This window comes from Dryas octopetala, chromosome 4 (assembly GCF_963921425.1).
Source record: "Dryas octopetala chromosome 4, drDryOcto1.1, whole genome shotgun sequence".
Lineage (NCBI taxonomy): Eukaryota > Viridiplantae > Streptophyta > Magnoliopsida > Rosales > Rosaceae > Dryas > Dryas octopetala.
Window position 1 is genome coordinate 21,703,267 of NC_141369.1, and position 20,547 is coordinate 21,723,813.

Below are 20,547 nucleotides of genomic sequence, written 5' to 3' on the forward strand. Positions count from 1 at the left end.
AATGCGGAAGTGTTCGCCTGGTCTTACGATGACATGCCAGGCATATCGTCTGACGTGATCACCCACAGGCTGAACACCGATCCGGGATGCAAACCGGTCCGTCAGAAGAGGAGGTCATACGATCCGGTCCGATACGCTGCCATGGCTGAAGAGGTAACCAAATTGCAAAACAACGGATTCATCCGGGAGGTCAACTACCCCGATTGGCTTGCCAACGTGGTCATGGTGAAAAAGAACAACGGGAAGTGGAGGATGTGCGTGGACTTCACCGATCTGAACAGGGCTTGTCCCAAGGATAGTTTTCCCTTGCCCAGAATAGATCAGCTCGTCGATGCAACAGCAGGACATCAGCTCCTCAGTTTCATGGACGCCTACTCTGGATACAACCAGATCCTGATGCACAAGTCCGACCAGGAAGGCACATCTTTCATAACTGATCGCGGCATGTATTGCTACAAGGTCATGCCCTTCGGCCTCAAAAACGCCGGAGCCACCTATCAAAGGCTGGTCAACCACATGTTCAGATCTTCCATCGGCAAATCCGTAGAGGTTTACGTGGATGACATGCTGGTCAAGAGCATCAAGGCGGACGATCACGTCAAGGACCTCTCAGACATGTTCGGAGTCCTGAAGGAGTATCAGATGCGGCTGAACCCAGCCAAATGTGTCTTTGGGGTTCGGTCAGGAAAGTTCCTGGGCTACCTGGTCAGCCAACGGGGGATTGAAGCCAATCCGGAGAAGATCCAGGCTTTGATCAACATGAAGTCCCCAAGGACACGCAAGGAAATCCAGAGTCTGACTGGAAGAGTTGCCGCCCTGAACCGGTTCATCTCAAAATCTACTGACCGGTGCCTCCCTTTCTTCAAAGCCTTAAGGGGAGCAGGGAAGAGCATAGAATGGACCCCCCAATGCGAGCAGGCCTTTCAAGATCTGAAAAGGCACATGGGGGAACCTCCCATCTTATCCAAACCAGAGGAAGGTGAAGAACTTTTCCTCTACCTCTCTGTCTCTGACTCGGCTCTCAGCTCGGTTCTGGTGAGAGAGGTCGGCGGTGTACAACACCCCGTCTTCTATACGAGCCGAGCCCTCGCCGATGCCGAGACCAGGTATCCAAAATTCGAGAAGATGGCTCTCGCCCTGGTTAGCTCGGCTCGGAAATTAAGGCCCTACTTCCAGGCTCATTCCATCGTTGTCTTGACGGACCAGCCGCTCAGACAAATCCTGGCAAAACCAGAGACTTCGGGTCGGCTTATCAAATGGTCAATCGAGCTCGGCGAGTTTGACATCATCTACCGTCCAAGGACGGCCATCAAAGGTCAGGCCATGTCGGACTTCATCTGTGAGTCGACCACCTCGACGGAGGATCCACCACGCACCGACGCTATGACAACAGCAGCCGATCCGAACACAATCGGCGAACGCGGCCAGGTTGATCTCCTCACCTGGACCCTCTATGTGGACGGATCTTCCAACGCCATGGGAAGCGGAGCCGGGCTTGTTCTGATCTCCCCAGAACAAGTTGTGATGGAGTATGCTCTTCGCTTCAGATTTCAAGCATCAAACAATGAAGCAGAGTATGAGGCACTCATCGCCGGGCTCAGATTGGCAAAGGAGCTCGGCGCGACCAAACTAAACATCTTCAGCGACTCTCAGCTAATTGTCAATCAGATTCTGGGAGAGTATGAGACTCGAGAGCCCAGCATGACTGCTTACCTCGAAAAGACTCGTCTGCTACTTGGGAACTTCCACGAATACAAAATATCCCAAATCCCGAGGGCAGAAAACTGCAGGGCCGACGCCTTGGCACGCCTGGCTTCGGCCACAGACACCGGATCCGCCAGGCATGTTCCAGTCGAAATCCTGGACAGACCTAGCACCGCCGAAACCGAGGCCACGGTTATGCAAACCGAGGCCGAGCCGAACTGGATGACGCCGATCATCACCTACTTGGTCTCCGGAATCCTCCCCCCAGAGAGGGATAAAGCACGTCTCATCAAAACGAGGTCGGCTCGGTTCAGCATGATCGATGGTCAGCTCTACAAGAGGAGTTTCTCCTTGCCTTACTTGCGGTGTGTCACTCCCCAAGAAGGTCAGGATGTGCTGAGAGAAATCCACGAGGGGATATGCGGAAACCACTCTGGAGGAAGAGCCCTCGCCTACAAGACGATCAGACAGGGTTACTTCTGGCCAACACTGAACAAGGACGCAGATCATCTGTCTCGCGCTTGTATCAAATGCCAGCAATTTGCCGCGGTTCCCCATCAACCTCCCCAGTTGCTGACCTCCATATCCAGCCCCTGGCCGTTCGCGCAGTGGGGACTCGATCTGATCGGCCCTATGCCGAAGGCAAAAGGGCAAGTCACCATGGCAGTGGTAGCAGTCGACTACTTCACCAAATGGGCCGAGGCCGAGCCCCTAGCCACAACCACAGCCGAACGGATGGAGACCTTCGTCTGGAAGAACATCATTTGCCGGTTCGGCATGCCGCACACCATCATTGCGGACAATGGCAAGCAGTTCGACTGCAAGAAATTCAGGAGTTTTTGTTCACGTCTGAACATCAACTTGCGCTTCACCGCGCCTTACCATCCGCAGTCGAACGGACAGGTCGAGGCCATCAACAAGATCATCAAGAAAACCCTCAAGACTAAACTAGATAATGCTAAGGGAAATTGGCCTGAACTCCTGCCAGAAGTACTTTGGTCCTACCGAACTTCCTATCGCAACTCCACGAAGGAAACACCCTATGCATTGGCGTTCGGAACTGACGCTGTTGTCCCGGTCGAAATGGGGACTCCTTCATTCCGGACCGGCACGTACAATCCCGAGACCAATGACGCCGGACTTCGGCTCGGCCTGGACATGATCGAGGAGAGGCGAACCGACGCCAATCTCTGCCGAGCCGCCTACCAACAGAGGGTAGCCAAGTACTACAATCAAAGGGTCAGACCCAGAAGCTTCGGATTGGGCAATCTCGTCATGAAAAAGAATCCCCTTGCCATCAAAGAGAGCTCGTTCGATCCGAACTGGACCGGACCATACAGAATCACGGGCATAGTCAAGCCCGGCACTTACAACTTGGCCACTCTGGCTGGTAAGCCTCTCAAGCATAGCTGGAACGCTGAACACTTGAAGACTTATTACCAGTAAAAATGTAGTTAGGATCGGGGACTGTCCGACCTAACACCCATTCCAATCAATGAAAGGATGAACACATTTCTACTCATTTTCCTACTTATTTTTCGAAGCAAACACTGGGGACTCCACTCCTATACACTTCTAACAAAGAGGAAAGATCTAAGTGTTTCCTTCGAAAAAAATAGTAAACCCATGTGCCGAGCCGAAGTGCCATTTTCGGCCCGACGCTCGGTGCATTACAGACTCATCAGGTCTATAAACTCATGTGTCGAGCGGGCGCGCCATTTCCGGCCCGATGCTCGGCATATTACAGACTCATCAGGTCTATAAACTCATGTGTCGAGCGGGCGCGCCATTTCCGGCCCGATGCTCGGCATATTACAGACTCATCAGGTCTATAAACTCATGTGTCGAGCGGGCGCGCCATTTCCGGCCCGATGCTCGGCATATTACAGACTCATCAGGTCTATAAACTCTCGTGCCGAGCTAGCGCGCCACTTTCGGCCCAATGCTCGGCATGGTACAGACTTATCAGGTCTATAAAAATCCCTGTCTGAGCCGAAGTGACTTCCTACAGTCCTAACGTTCAACAGGATATTTCTAAAAGAAAAATATACACTCCAACCAAAACTTTCATCGTGCATACCGAGCCGATCTGAAAGTAGGTTTGAATATTTTTCTCAAAAAACTGCATTCCTAAATATCTCAATGGGTATGCCGAGCCCATCCGAGATGACTAGGGTCTTTAAATTTTTACTTATCTTGGTTATGCTTATCAAGCTGATCCGAAGACAATTTCTAATTTATCATTACCATTCATTTTCATCGCGATCGGCATGCCGAGCCGATCTCAAAATGCCTTGGTTTTTATTATGTTTTTCACTTTTATCATTTTCTTGCCCATGTGTTATTAGTTTTGTCTTTTAGCTTAATTCCCGAGCCGAACTGACAGCAACTTGGTATCATAAAAAGAAATACTGATAAATAAGTAACATAAAACCAAGTACAATCTGTTCCAAAATTAGTCAAACCCGAGCCACACCTCGGCTCGGGAAGAAATATAAAAACAAGACAACATAAAAATTAAATAAAGTCAGCCATCATGCAGATCGCTCGGCAGGGCCCTCCTGGATCGGCTCGGTAGACTCCTCAGGCGTCTCCTCGCCGAGCTGCACCACCTCAACCCCGCCGATCTGCATCTCATCATTGGGATCGGATTCGGGGACTGGGGGAATCGGGGTCGGCTCGTGTGCAGGCAGTGGAGGATCTTCCGGAGTCGGCTCGACTTCGGCGCGGACTTGGCGATCGGGAGGAGGAAGCTCATCCTGTTGACTTCCCTGGGTGTCTTCATCGTCATCGGACTCGCCAAGGAATGAGACATCCCAGTCCGGCCTCTTCGATTTGATCGCCTCCAAGAGCTCCTGATACCCATCAAAATGGGCATCAGCCAGTGCCTGGGCGCTCGGCACTTCAGCTCGACGTCGGAGTTCGGCATTTTCGACCCTCCGTTCGGCAGCCTCGACGTCTCGCTGAAGATCGCCGACATAGTGCCTCAAGTCCGCCACATTTTGCTCCGAGGAGGCAAGCTCCTTGCCGAGCCGACCGACCTCCTCCTCCTTCCCGGCCAGCCTGGACTGCAGACCCTCCGACCGTTCACGCTCGGCATTGACTGTCCGCTCGGCCTCGGCCAGCTTCTCTTTTAGCTCCAGGATTCGTGCCCGAAACCTCTCCAGTTTCGCCTCGGCATCGACAGCGGCCTTGGCAGTTTCGAACTGCCTCATGGCGAGCTGCAAGAGAAACAAATTCATCATTAGTCCGAACCGAGCGAATAGACGAAATCCGAAGTAAAAGAGACTTACCAACATGGCCTGGCGGGATGCGATCAGAGCCTGGTGGCTGAAGCCCGGCTCGCCATGATCGGCCCACAGCCCCTCCTGCACCCTCGCGGTCATCACGCGCTTGAGGCCCATGACGAACGGCTCGAGGCCGGGGTCTACCTCCACCGCCTTCAGGGGCGCCGAACCAGATGCTCCGGCACCAGAACCGCCGGGCTCGGCCCGAGCCCTCTTCTCCACCGGGGCCTCAGCCTGGGGAGCCTTCCTCTTCTCTGCTTGCCGAACCGGTCTCGGCGCAGGAGATCTAGGCTGGGCTGCCGCTGGGGCAGGAGCCTGGACCGGCTCGGCAGGGGGCCGCCCCGCTGCTTTCTTCTGGACGCTCCGAGCCGCCCTCCTCCTAAGGCGAGTCTCCAATTCGGTGGGCGCCATTCCCCTCTCGGCTCGTGGATTCCACCTGGGCACAAACCAGGAGATCCCGCTCGATCGGATCTGAGTCTCCCCGAGCAGAAACTTGGTTGACAAATACTCTGCTGGTGAGTCCCTGATCGTGGCGATCTGATCCTTAAGCTCGCCTCGGAGCTTGAACTTGCCCCAGCTAACTGCAAAGACGAAGCCAAAAAGAGTTAGACAAAGAAAAAATGCAATTATTAACAAGACGTAAACGAATTGTCCTCGGATCGGCCCCAAATTCCCAGTACCCACCTGGAATTCTAAAAGCTCTGGGGACCCGAGCCGAGGTGGTTCTGTTCGGATCGGCGAACTCCCAATCCCCAGAAACAAAGAAGTATCTTTTCTTCCATGTCTTCTGGGAGGAGGGATTCCCACCGAAAAGTGGCCCCGAGTACGCCTGGAGGTTGTAGAATCCGAGCTCGCTCTGCTTCGACCTCAGCGCGTAATTGCAGAACAGGATATCCTTGTGTGGCACACACTTGTGCACTTTGTGCCACAAGATGTGCATGGACAGGATGATCCTGTATACGTTCGGGTTCAGCTGGTGCGGCGCCGCGCCGATCGTCGCAAGCCAGTCCTGCAAGAAGGCGTGCAGGGGAAGCCGAACCCCATTCTCAAACATCTCCGGGTACATGGTCACCCATCCTATCGGGGGTCGGCTCGGCTTCTCCCCCTCGGTCGGTAATCTCATCAGCACAGAGTCGGGGACTGAGTACCTATTCCTCAAGTCCCTGAGATGGTACTCGGTCATCTCGTTGGGGATCTGATCGGCCTTCCATGCCAGTTCCTCATAGAAGTCCGGGTCGACCGGACTCCCCGTCACCCCCTGAGCCGAGGTCGACGCCTCATGACCCCTATCCCTTTCATCCGAGCCTGAAGTGAGTCTGCTCGGGATAGTGGCGATCGGCTCGACGTCGAGAGGCTCTTCATCACCTCCTTCGGCCGTGCCTTGTTCCCTGTCGGAACTCAATATCTCAGGGTTTTCCTGATCCCCTCGGGCTCGGCGCTCTCCACCCGGATTGCGATTCAGTGCCGAGCCGGCCTCGTCTAACTCTTCGGACAAGCCGTCCCAACTCGCCTCACCCGCAGGTGGGCTTCGGCTCGGCTCGGCCTCATTCGCAGATGGGCTTCGGCTCATCTCGGCCTCACTATCTCCTTGAAAGGCTTCTCCAGAGCCGAGCCGACCACTCGAGTCAGTCTCAGACATTATAAACACTTTCTCACTTTTCTCTCTCTTGCTTTTTGGATCAAAAAGCTCTTTTTCTCAAGAACACCAAGAACACACCCAGAAAACCCGAAAAACACAAAAACTCAGAAAGGAGGAGAATCACTTACTGGTTTTCCTCCGCCCAAAGTTTCCGCCCCAAACACCCTCGGAACCACCTCGCCTACCGCCGTACGTGGTCGGATTCGAGATCGGACAACTCCAAAGGCGACGGTGTGAGAAAGAAGTCTGCGGTGAGAGGAAGGGTTTTCGCAGAGGAAGAAGAGAAGGTCTGAAGATGAAAGTGAGGGAAGAGAGAGAAAACCACCACTTTTATACCCCATGCAACTCAGATCTCAGCCCTTCATTTCTGGCGCTTCACATGCCAGATCTTGACACCTGTCAAGCATTCAAAAATACCCATAATGAGGTGACCCTTACGTTCCCCCATGCAGAAATCAAACGTCCCTTCACCTGCCCCTGAGATATTTTGCCCAACCACAAGTCGTCTTGTGTTCGGGTCTTCAGGAACATGGACCTGTGGGGATCGGCTCGGATCAGGTAACACATTATCTTTGGAATTGTCCTTACACTTCAACTTCCAATCCACCGCTGCCCGCTCGGATCGGAAGCTGGGGGACTCCTGTTTGTGGGAAAATCCACATCAATCCGAACAGCCAATCACGGCTCGACACGTGGCTGGTCAACACCCACCTCGGAGTTGACTTTCTATGGTCAAATTTTGACCTCCACATCATCACTGGTCAGCATCTCCTCTGCCAGCTCAAACCGAATTCCCATGCCGGGCCCACCATGTTCGGTCCGAGCCGAACCGATGATCTTTCAATGGATCGAGTGTCCATCTCACCACGGTCATTCCGGTTCGGCTCGGCTCGGAACAGGGCACGGTCTCTTTTCGAGTTCTGGCGTCGACCAGTTAGGGCTCGGAAGGACCCCAGTCTACTGGATCGGCTCGGTCTTGAATCCCATGCCCGATCCGATCACACATGGACTTTATGTCTACACGTAAGAACATGTTCTTATATCGGCTCGGCTCGGCTCTCCGCCGCCATTCCCGGGAAGATCATGCTGGGACGAACCGCCACACTTAAATGCACCTGACACAAATCTTCTGACAGAGGGGATATCAGGCTTGCATTCATGACTACTGGAGCAGTCTGCCTGAACCTTCCAGCCTTGCATTTAATGGAGCATTCAATGCAGCATTGAATGCTGAAGAAGCAGGCAGCTGAGCATGCAACTAGGTCTGACCAGGTACGTGGGTCTCTGGCAACCATTCATTCACATGCAGGTATCTTACTCATTAAGGTTTCCTTTGCTTATATATATCAAGTCATATGTGCAAAAACAAGGACTACGCAACCACACAAAAAACACTTATACAAAAATTTCCACTCTCCCAAGAGCATACCCAACTTGCTGAGAATAGCCCAGAACATTTGCCTTGTTCTTCCCATTCTCCCAAGTTCTTCCTTTGTTCTTCCTCATCCACCATCAAACACCACCACTGACTTCATCATCGGAGCGTGTTTGGCTGGTACCACACCGGTCCATCTCCCTTGACCTTGTTTCTCTTGCAGGAAGATCTCAACCAGCATCCACTTCATCATCCAGCAAAGCACCTGATCAGCCAGATCAGCTTATCTAAGTTGTTGCATCTACCTTACGAGAATTTGCATCAACACTAACAGAATTGAATGCACAAACAAAATAGTTTGCAATTATGCATCATGCATGCCTTAGCCATTTATTTTTTCTGCTTCCCAACAACCACGACTCTTCTTCACTCTTCAAGGCCAAGCCTTAGCCAACTACGATTCTTTGATGTGCACACAAGCCACAAGTATTATAAATGTTCCTAGAAAGAAAAAAAGAAAAAAAGAAATAATATTAAGGGCGCTGACAATCCACATTTTGGCACATGCCTTGTTTTTAACTGTGCGTAATTAATTTTAGATTGTCATAATGTATATACAATTTGAGTGTATATGTGTAAATAATTTTAGATTGTCATAATTTATTTATCACATGTGTATACAATTTGAGTGTCCATAATGTCTATCTTTCTGATCATGTAGTACTCTATTATATGCTATACAATAATAAAAAATTATTAAATATAACCGATATACTGTTATGTGATGTAATTAATTCAACGTATAAGAGTATTGTTAGATGATATGTTTATATTTGTAGAATATAGTATTAATAATATTCATCTATATTATGATATATATGTTGGTTATATCACGTGACAATATATCGATTATACAGAATAATTTCTCACGACCGACATATGACTTGCCCTAATTTTGTGCTTTTTGATCCATTCTAATGGTAGTGAATAGTTCAGTGTGATACATAAAAATGATGTGATGATTATGTGGGTGCAATGCTGGGATATCGTCCCGGTATTTGACAGCTTCATTTGGAATTTGAATCCCAGTCAGTACCCCACAATTCACAATCCTCTGTGTCAATTTTTCCAGAGTCTGAGTATGCTGGGCTGCTATACCGCACATTAAAGTTGACAATATAATCACTCATACAATACAAGTGGGGTTACGAAAATGACTGAAATTGAAATGTCATGTTGAGCATTTATTCTTATCGTCCTTTTTGCTGGTGTGTTCATACATTTCAAGAACTTGGCGTGAAATTCAATTCTCAATCTCATTTATTGACTAACAATTTTGTGCTCAAATTAATTTGTCGTGTGAAACGTTATACTCCATTTGATGTTCTATCACAGTATCACTCTATCTCTATCCCAGATTTGAAAATGAAAAGGACTGTAGTACTATACTTTAGTGGTTCTTTTCTTTTTACTTTTTACGTATCTTCTTTTTTGTTATATTGAAGGCCTGAAGGGACTTGGACCCGGACCTTTCCTAATCCCAAGTTATTTATCCCACTCAACTCACTTCTTGGGCAAATTTTAATGGCTTATCTGGTTACATATTTCTACCTATAACAGAAAAAAATGACACAAATCCACTTTTTACAATTTCATGGTTAAATATTTCTTTTTTATGCTTATTGTCCTGCATACACAAGCAGAATCCACATGTTTCACTCTCACATATTGTTCCCATGTTATATAATATAGATGCTTTCTCTTTTCTTTTTCTTTTTCTTTTATAATCGGGGAAGAATCAGTTCAGTGAGAGCTATTTGCTTGTTGAGGTGTGAACTGTGAAAGTACGGTAAACCACCACTTGCTTCCCATCTTTTTGGCTGACGTGTATTGATCACAGCCTTATATAATGTGAAATTTGTAAATATCCCCAATTATTTGATACATTGATAGTTTTGATTAATACAATAATACCATAAAATATTTAATATAATAATGTAAAGGATGTAAATAGCCCAAGATGGAAGAGAAATGATTCTTTACTTGAGCTTGGAAGACTGTTTTCAGCTTTGGGTTCACTTTTTCTGCTATTCTGAGCTTGGAAGGTGCTCTCTTCTGTGTCTTTGAAGCAGCATATGCATGTACGGCCTTTAACTGTTCAACGCTTTATCCAAGTTCGGCTTCGGCCTTCAGGTAACCAAAAAAGCTATATATCTTCCACTCAACTTCTTGTACAGCTCTGTCATTTAATTATACTTTAATCAATCTCTGCATGTGGTTGTCACGCCAACTTGCTCATATAGTTTAATACTTTTTCTTGTTTGAGTTTTCTGGCTTGATTTGGTAATGATGGTACAGAGTACACTCATAGGCGTATATAATAATAATAATAATAGGAGTTTTTGAGCAATACCCGTGTTGAAACTTGTTCTTATGGTTCCCATGGGAGTATCAATTTCTAGAATCCATGGTGGCCCAGCCCGGATATTAAATACTTTCTAGTGGGTTTTTTATTGGGTATTTGGTGTAGAATCTTAGTGTTCAAGGTAATTCTTTGTATCTGAATTAGGTTCTGAGAATTTTTGGACCCATGTTGCTGTGAGTAGAAACTATTTTGTTTCTTTTTGTTTGTGCTTTTTTTTTTTTTTTAAATTCTTCCATCTTTGAGAACTGGCTTTGTGGTGGTCATCTTCAATCTGCCATTACTGACAGGTTGTAGACCTCTGTAGACATGGAGCTCTTCTTGATTAACAGGCCTAGCCGTGTATTTAAGACAAGAACACTGCTTGCATTGATCTTGTGCATGTGGGTGCCCATGGAAGTGATGGCTATGACCGGAAATGCCACCGGAAATGCCACCCTTTTGTCTCCAAGGCCGACTTCTCTGAATGTTGGAGCTCTGTTTACTTTCAATTCAGCTATTGGAAGGTCGGCCAAACCGGCAATTTTAGCCGCAATTGATGATGTTAATTCTGATTCAAGCGTTCTTAAGGGGACCAAATTGAATGTTATTTTCCATGATACAAATTGCAGCGGATTTCTTGGAACTGTGGAAGGTATTTCCTGAAACTCTATTCTAGAGTACCTATGGAACTAGAACCCCTTCTTTCATAGTCTACCAAGTTGCAATTTCCTTTACTTTTGGGGGGTAGATAAACCAAACTTCTATTAATTCTAGATTAGAAAACAGGCTTAGAGGATGTATCTATTCTGAATTTGGGACATATTTTATTTATCAAATTAGTTGCATTGCAATGCTGAATTTTCATTTTCTGTTTTGTTGCCTTTGACAGTTCAGAATTCTGGCTTCACATGCCTTCTAAAAATTTAAATTTTGACTTCCATAAATTTCAATCTTTGTTGCTGTAGATTATAGTTTTGATAGGATATCTTTAGTCTGCTTGCACTCTACTTCTTGTTTGCACATTGTGTTTTCTAGTTTCTTTTTGATTTTTTTTTTTTCCGGCTTAAAGCTCTAGTACTGTACAATTATTGCTAAGAATGCTAAATAGATCACAATCTTGAAAATACAAGTCCTAAATAAGCCATTTTGATCCTTGGTTAAGGAGAAGTCACATGATGTCCAAAAGTTTCCTCCGTGTATTTGTCTTATGATCTGTAAACAGTTTGTTTTGTATAATTCTTCCTGCTTGAGTGCTATAGTTTGTATAAGTTTCTTGATGTTCTGTTCATTTGCAACATTGAGTTTATTGACTGTTTCTTAGAGAGATATATCACATAGGACTTTCATTTAAGTTGATCACACTCCTGAATTATGCATTGCTACCCATCTAATCTCTTGCCAATTTTCAACACCTGTAAGTGATAATCAGCACCTTTATAAAGCCATGGATGATAAAAGAAATATATTATAATTGTTATCTGTGCCTCTCTCTCTTAAAACAAAAAGTAACAATGGTGTCTTTCTCCATATAGCTTTGCAGCTGATCGAAAATGATGTGGTTGCGGCAATTGGCCCACAATCATCTGGAATAGCTCATGTCATATCCCACGTTGTTAATGAGCTCCATGTACCACTTCTGTCATTTGCAGCAACAGACCCCTCCCTTTCTGCTCTGCAGTACCCGTATTTTGTTCGCACCACACATAGTGACTACTTTCAAATGTATGCAGTTGCTGATTTGGTTGAGTATTTTGGATGGAGAGAAATAATTGCCATCTTTGTAGATGATGATTGCGGCAGGAATGGGATATCTGTACTGGGTGATGCCTTAGCGAAGAAGCGTTCCAAGATCGCTTACAAGGCTGCCTTCTCTCCTGGAGCCCCCAAGAGCGATATCAATGACTTGTTGGTGGGAGTAAACCTGATGGAATCTCGGGTTTATGTCGTACATGTCAATCCTGACTCTGGTTTGACAATTTTTGCCGTTGCCAAGGCTCTTGGAATGATGACCAGTGGCTATGTTTGGATTGCAACGGATTGGCTTCCTTCTCTTCTAGATTCATTAGAACCACCTGATCCTTACACAATGAATCTTTTACAAGGGGTTGTTGCTCTTCGTCATCGTACCCCAGATACTGATTTGAAAAAGAGTTTTACGTCTAGATGGAACAAACTAAAACACGAAGGGAGTTCAAGCTTCAATTCTTATGCACTCTATGCATATGACTCTGTTTGGCTAGCAGCCCGTGCCCTTGAAGTTTTTTTCAACCAAGGTGGGAAGATATCTTTCTCTAATGACCCAAGGTTGAAAGACACAAATAGAAGCACACTGCACTTAGCATCACTCCGTATATTTGATGGAGGCCAACAATATCTACAGACAATTCTTAAGATGAACTTCACAGGTCTAAGTGGTCAAATTCAGTTTGATCTGGATAAAAATCTAGGTCATCCAGCATATGACATTCTCAATATTGGTGGAACTGGATCCCGTAGGATTGGTTTTTGGTCAAATTCTACTGGTCTCTCAACCATTGAGCCAGAGATCTTATATAAGAAGTCATTCAATACTTCTACCAGCACTCAACACCTTTATAGTGTTATATGGCCTGGTGAAACTACAGCTATACCTCGGGGATGGGTATTTCCCAACAACGGAAAGCCACTGCGAATTGGCGTGCCTAACCGTGTAAGTTACAAAGATTTTGTGTCTAAAGACAAGAGCCCTCCAGGGGCCAGAGGATACTGTATTGATGTCTTTGAAGCTGCTATCAACTTGTTACCTTATCCTGTGCCACGCACGTATATGTTGTATGGAGGTGGCGAGAGAAATCCTGAGTACAGCGAACTTGTATCTCAGGTTGAGCAAAATGTGAGTATCTTGGTTTAAATTTTAGCTTTTTAATTAGAGGTGAACAAACTCACCTTTTTCTATGGTTTGTCTGCTTTGGATTAAATTTAGATGCTAAAAACTTTTAACTTGTATATATGTATTATAGTTGTTAAAAATCCTAAATTTAAACCTACAACAATTTGATGGCCTTAGTTTGGGACTTCTTGCTGCTTTGGCGTTCAAATTCTGGTTGCTATTTTGATTTGCAACTTTCCTTTTTTCAGAAATTTGATGCAGCTGTTGGGGACGTGACAATTACTACTAATAGGACAAGAATAGTCGATTTTACACAGCCTTACATGGAATCAGGACTTGTTGTAGTTGTTCCAGTCAAACAGGTTAAATCAAGCCCTTGGGCTTTCCTCAAGCCATTTACTTATCAGATGTGGTTAGTCACCGGTTGCTTCTTCCTTTTTGTGGGAGCCGTTGTTTGGATTCTTGAGCACCGGATTAATCACGAGTTTCGTGGTCCACCGAGCCAACAACTCATAACTATTTTTTGGTTAGTATGCTTTACATCATTAAGGCTTCTTATTTGTTGCTTGGATTGAGAGCCTTCTGACCCATATATGATTCATATAAGGTCCCATGGTGTCTCTGGAAAATAATATGTCCAAACCCCTAATTGATGGACCTGGGTGTTTCCTGGGTGCCTATGAAACCACTTTGTGAGACATGAAATGTAATAAAAATTTGGATGCATTATGAAGCATGAGTCTGACATAGAAAAGTGCAAATTTTGGTATGATGACGAAATTGATGAATAACTTCAGATTTCTCCAGTTGACCATAATGGAAGTAAGAATATGAATTTTACAGCTGCTTGTTAAAATATTGTAGGATTGTGTAATTAGATAAGTGCCTATATGAGAATCCGCCTTGGTATGGTTATTACCAGGCACAACCTTTGCTTTTAGATTTATTGACAATGTTTGATATTTGAGAGAGTAATTTTACTGAAACTGCTTTTGCCTTGCAGGTTTAGTTTCTCAACAATGTTTTTCTCACACAGTAAGTATTTCATGCATAATCTTCATTGATATATCTCATGAATGTAATTCGTATAAGGACCTTCTAACATCCTTTGCTACTTGGACTTGGCTCAGGAGAGAACACTGTGAGCACCCTGGGACGGCTGGTGCTGATTATATGGTTGTTTGTGGTGTTAATTATCAATTCGAGCTATACAGCTAGTTTGACATCAATCCTCACAGTGCAGCAGCTGACATCACGGATAGAAGGGATTGACAGCTTGATATCAAGTAATGATCGAATTGGAATTCAAGATGGGTCATTTGCATGGAAGTATTTGGTTGATGAGCTCAACATAGCAGAATCTAGACTTGTTAAGTTAAAAACCATGGAAGATTATATTAAAGCCCTTCAGGATGGACCAAAACGTGGTGGGGTATCTGCCATTGTTGATGAGCTTCCTTACATTGAACTGTTTATGTCCAACACCAATTGTGCATTCAGGACTGTGGGGCAGGAGTTTACAAAAAGCGGATGGGGATTTGTAAGTATTAATTTATGTTGGACTGTTAAAATAAATGCTTGAACGAGTGATTCCTGTGGCAATTACTGGACTGGCTACCAGAAGCTCTGTTTGGCAATTACCTCAAACAAAAAATAACATTATGGTTAAAATTTAATCATGTAGATAAAAAAAATAATACACATTCACTATTTCAATTTTTCCATAAATGATGCATCTGTTGAATTCACAAGAAAGCCACAATAGTGAATTTGTTCTCATATTCAGTTCCTTGTCTCAGGCATTCCAAAGGGATTCTCCTCTTGCAGTAGACTTGTCAACTGCCATTCTTCAACTCTCAGAGAACGGTGACCTCCAGAAGATCCATAACAAATGGCTTACACATCATGAGTGCTCTATGCAACTCAATGAAGTTGATGCAGACCGACTATCTCTGACAAGCTTTTGGGGCCTGTTCCTTATTTGTGGCGTTGCATGCTTCATTTCTCTTACTGTGTTCTTCTGTAGAATCTTGTTTCAATACCGCAGATTTAGCCCAGAGGCTGTGGATGGGGATGTTGAGGAGATAGAACCTGCTGGCAGATCTAGACGCTCACTCCGGTCAACTAACAGTTTTAGGAACCTGATGGGATTTGTAGATAGGAAAGAAGTAGAGATCAAGCATATGCTTAAGCGAAAGACTAGTGATAACAAACAAGAAGCTAGCCCAAGCTCTGATGGGCAGCCCCATTCACCCCCTTGAGGAAACTTTGCTTTCAGATGGTTGATTTTCCTAGGTGTTCCCTCTGGTAAGTGGTAAGTGGTAAGTGGTAACCACACTGTTAATCAAAATTATCTATACCGCTTACCAAAAAAATTTATGTATACCAATGCATTATCTCCTTATGCCAAAAGTTAGGCAAATAGAATAACATTACATGGATTATAGAAAGAGAAGTAAAAAATAATGAGAAAAATCTTGGTTAGTTGTAGACCCTTTTGTATTGTACAATTATGATTCTACTCCTTATTTTAATTGAAGGATAGAGTTGCACAATTTGTAGATAAAATCTGTTTTTCATTTTCCAAGTGGAATGAAATTTCCCTAAAGAATCTAAGTACAAGAATGTTTGGCTTGAAACCTATCTACTAGACCTTTTTGCAATGGACTTTTCTTTTTGGAGATTCATGTATTAAATCATGAACCTATAGACTTAAGGCCCGTTTGGGATTGTTGTGGAGGACCCAAAAGCTGCTGTGGATGATAATTCTCAATCACTCACAGCAGTTTTTGTATTTGGTAAATTTTCAGTTTTGGGTTTTTTATTTTCATTCCTTTTGGTCGAGTTTTCTATGATTTTAATTGAAGTATAAGTTATAATTTATCATTCCTTAGCCTTATGAACCAAATTGGATGGTGAGAATCGAAGAGAATTGAAGTTGGATGAATTTTGGAAAATCTGCAAATTTTGGATAATTTCAGGTACCTACCTTTGAGACCAATTATCTTGCATTTTACCCGTCCATTTTGAGTGATCTTTATATAGTTATAAAGAGGAGTTGTATAGCTTTAAAATGAGTATAAGTTTGTTGAATTTGGTGAAAATTTGATGAGTCAAAAGTAGGAGTGAAGTTGAGATAAAAATTAAAAAACATGAGGTTTGAAGTTGAAGATATAAACAGTAAATTAACATAAAAAGGCCAAAATAGCCTTATTTTTAATAAAAAATGTGACAGAATTGGACGGAGGTCTCACATTGAAATTTTTTTAAAATTCAAGTGGCACATTGAGTCAAAAAATTTACTAGGTGATTAAGTAAAAAATGGATTAAATTTCATGTGGGTAACATGATAAAATCCATTTTTTTATATTTGCATTAAGGATATATTATGAATATTTGTAAAATAAATGAGGTGGTCAATTCAGCATTTTTGAGTGGTCTGCATAGTCTCCCCATTTGTCCTTTTCTTTTGTATGAAGTTTGACCATGTAAGTTGATGTGAAATTGGGCTCAATTGCATCTATCCCTTCCTTATTGGACTCTTGGTTTGTAATGTTTCTCTTTTCGATGCAAGTTATATTGTTGAATAAAAAAATACATATGCAAAGCTTTAATATTCATTTGCATTTCCATTTGGCTTCCCTTGCAATTTGCAATGACGTACATTAATAAGTTACAAAATAAATGATCCCTCTTTAACTTGAATTTTAAAAATCGGTCATCAACTACATTATGTCATTAATCTGAATATATGATTTAAGTTGTCTTACAGTTACAGATATGTAAAAGTAGTTGAAGATTCTGAATTAATTAGCCCATGCATGGAAAGGTTGGTTATGACATACTTATCGAAAGTTGATGGGCCTGAGCCCTGAGGGGTCCTGTAACAATTCTGGTTATGAAGAATAGTTTGAATAAGCGACTTTTGATTATAAACCGTAAGTTCTGGATTTAATTTTTCTGATTAAAAAATCAAGACATGAGCTGAATTACAAACTCGCTTATCAGTTATCAGTATCACACGTTAATATTTAAAAAGTGAAAAAAAAAAAAATAGTATTATACATTTATACTATTATCAGAAAGACGGCAATTTGGACTTTTTGGATTTTGTCCATATTAGTACCGGTCAACTGTCCCGTTAAAGTAGTCACATTGATAGGAAAAGGTGGTTGCAACTGAAAATTAAAAAGAAAAAAGAAAAAAAAAGGAAAATACTAAAAATACCCTCAAGTAATGAAAATATGAAAAGCAGTAGAAGGTAGCTTTCATTTCCATGGCCAAAACACAAGACAGAGAGAGCCGCTCACTTGTTGTTGAGGTCATCCGTCCATCCATACAGAATTTCAAGACCGGTTGACTGTCAATTTATTACTTCGCCGATAGAGAGAGAGAGAGAGAGAGAGAGAGAATGACCGTCAACTTCACCATCAGGCGCAGAGTTCGACGCCGCGTTTTGGTCCTCCGCCGCTGCATTCGCCACGTCATGGATCGCATCTTCTTGTGTTGCTTAGGGAAGCCGGTTCGGTACCGGATGCTGCCGATCTCCGTCATGTCTCCGCCGACTCCGTCGTCTGCCTCCGCCGCCTCCAACACCGCCGCTGCTTTCTCGTCGTCGAGGGACGTCGTGACGTCGTCTCGTAGGTCCAATCATCGCAAGCATGATAGCGTGGACTCGGATTTGGTGGCCTTGAAAATCAGTCTCTTGGGGGATAGCCAAATTGGAAAGACTAGCTTTTTGGTATCTTCTTCTTCTTCTTCTTTTTAATTCCTTTGCAAATTCATTTCCCTTTTTTTCTAACAAATTGGAAGACTCTTAGAATTTGAGAACGTCTTGATATGAGCTCGAATTATAAAATAAAATTATAAGAAAAAGGATAATTTTGATTAACTTTTTTATTTTCCGATTATTAATTCTCATGATTGAATTTGTTGAGTAATGTTATTTGGATGAAGGTAAGGTATGTAGGGGAAGATGACAAAGAAGGAGATCAAACACAGAGCACAGGATTAAATTTGATGGACAAAACATTAATGGTTAGTGGGGCACGGATTTCGTATAGCATTTGGGAAGTTGAAGGTATGTATAAAATTATAATTATATGCTGATGATAATATATTTTCTTGGTTTTACAATTTAATTTTTCATTTGGTTTATCCGTTTATATTTTTGTGCAGGTGATTTAAAATCCAAGGACAATATTCATGTTGCTTGCAAGGACTCTGTAGCAATTTTGTTCATGTTTGATTTAACAAGTCGCTGTACATTAAATAGGTGTGTGTTAAGGTTTTATAAAAACATTTATTAATTGCTGTTTAATTATAATTAGCATTCTTTAGTCTTGAGTACAAACAAACTTATAAATCTAAGAAATTCAATTTCTGTGATTTGCAGTGTCATAACATGGTATCACCAAGCAAGGAAATGCAATCAGGTAAACATATCAATCATGCATTACACAAAATGCATCAAATTTCCCAACAAAAAAGAAATGCATCAAATTTTTGTCAATTTAAAATTATTATTATTATTTTTATGTTGACATATGAAATTTTGTTGTTTTTGCAGACGGCAATCCCAATATTAATAGGTACAAAGTTCGATGATTTCATTCAACTCCCCCTAGATTTGCAGTGGGCAATTGCAAATCAGGTAAGCATGCCTTCAATAAACAATAGCATAATTTTACTCATCCCCAATTTTATTAATTTTTCTATCAGCCTAATCCCAAATATTTGTAGAGCAAAGAAAAACAGAAAAACCCAGTTGCTGAGAAAAAATAGATTTTTTTTTTTTAATTTTATGGGTTTTTCTAATGATTTTTTGTCATTTTTATCTTGTTTTTTTAGAGAGTTTAATATTTATAATATACAATCATTGTTCGAGCTCAAAACTAAAAAGTTAAGATTTAAAATTTAATCAAATAATAAGTCGTGATCAACGATTCTATACTCTAAAGTATTAACCTTTTCAAAATTAAGATCAAAAGTTCAAAGAGTCATAAAAAATTAGTGTCGGTTCTTTTAAGCCATGAACAAAATGTGCTTAGTCAAAGAATACCAATTAGTAAGGGCCCTATCTCGATGGGGTGAGCTTGAAGTAATCTTTATAGAAAAAACCCGGATAAATAAAGGTCAAGAAAACTTGGAGGCATCCAGGTCATTGCTTTCTCAAAGAGCCAAGGTAGCTAAATTCTATTATTCATTCGACCAAAAAAAAAAAATCCTATTATTCTATGCAAATTTAAAAAATAAAAATCCAACCAACCAATTTAAAACTTTAAACATCTTTAATACAAAACTTGAAGTAAACCACGGGTGGCCAAAAAACTCATTGCCCAACTACTCAGGTAAAGGGCTCCTTGGTCCCCCCTATTACCAATTGATGAAGAATTCAGACCAGCCACCCACTTTTGATAAACAATGGGTTCGATTCAATGCCTACCCATTTAAAGAAGAGTATGGATTTCCCAACTAGATATTGCTCTAGTGATTTTCATCGTTTTCTCTCCACAATATTAGAAAAGTCTCAAATTTAAATCCCCATCCTCCATATACGTATTGGTACCCTAACGTACGAGTGTACCACAAGATTTGAACAGTTTATGGATCTTAAAATGTTCCCAAGCAAGAACCAATATAAGTAATGCATAAAACCCTTTGAGCAGTTTGAGTATCTTAATCGAATTTGGAGTCTGATTTCTTATGTTTACTGTGGCAGGCAAGAGCATATGCAAAGGCCCTCAACGCTACGCTATTCTTTTCAAGCGCAACCTACAACATAAACGTGAACAAGATCTTCAAATTCATCACGGCCAAGCTGTTCGACTTGCCATGGACAGTGGAGCGAAATCTGACCATCGGAGAACCCATCATTGATTTCTAGAATTGTTGTATTCACTTTGTAGATAAGATAGCAGCATCTCTCTGATCTCACTAACCCCGAAGATTTGAACAGTCAACTGGTCCCTGTAGTTGTCCTAGTCATACAGTCTAATGACAATTTGGTTTTTTTTTTTTTTTTTTCCTTTTAATCATTTGGAGGAAGGCAGAGGCGGAGTGCCCACATCTCCAGCAGTACATGAATAAGATTTTGTTTAACAATTGTAGAGAGTTGGAAGAAGAAAGAAAACACTGAGTTTTCTCGATTACGAATGCATGATAGTGCAAATCATAGTTAAAAACTGCATATCTCAGAGCAATGACTAAAGTCTTGACGATAAAGAAATGCCAATAATTATTTATGAAAGGTCCATGAACGCCCTACAG

The 20,547-nt window shown here is 42.8% G+C and overlaps 2 protein-coding genes across 3 annotated transcripts; both read left to right on the top strand.

Moving 5' to 3' along the window:
- The first annotated feature begins 9,733 nt into the window (after positions 1–9,733).
- Positions 9,734–15,949, top strand: LOC147288153 (glutamate receptor 3.4-like). 2 transcript variants are annotated; one of them, XM_086240138.1, is made up of 7 exons: positions 9,734–10,198; positions 10,718–11,061; positions 11,942–13,281; positions 13,527–13,804; positions 14,282–14,313; positions 14,409–14,818; positions 15,078–15,949. In XM_086240138.1, the coding sequence occupies exons 2-7, from the start codon at positions 10,737–10,739 to the stop codon at positions 15,537–15,539; spliced, it is 2,847 nt and encodes a 948-aa protein (XP_086096264.1). In that variant the 5' UTR covers positions 9,734–10,198; positions 10,718–10,736; the 3' UTR covers positions 15,540–15,949. The 2 variants fall into 2 exon arrangements, with proteins under 2 accessions (XP_086096264.1, XP_086096266.1); XM_086240140.1 differs by lacking the exon at positions 10,718–11,061 and having other exon boundaries at positions 9,736–10,198; positions 15,078–15,948.
- A 1,484-nt stretch (positions 15,950–17,433) lies between these two features.
- SGP2 (Ras-related small GTP-binding family protein) lies at positions 17,434–20,498 on the top strand. Its single transcript, XM_086239575.1, has 6 exons — positions 17,434–18,019; positions 18,235–18,358; positions 18,457–18,553; positions 18,674–18,713; positions 18,848–18,931; positions 20,000–20,498. The coding sequence occupies exons 1-6, from the start codon at positions 17,690–17,692 to the stop codon at positions 20,162–20,164; spliced, it is 840 nt and encodes a 279-aa protein (XP_086095701.1). The 5' UTR covers positions 17,434–17,689; the 3' UTR covers positions 20,165–20,498.
- The last annotated feature ends 49 nt before the right edge of the window (positions 20,499–20,547 follow it).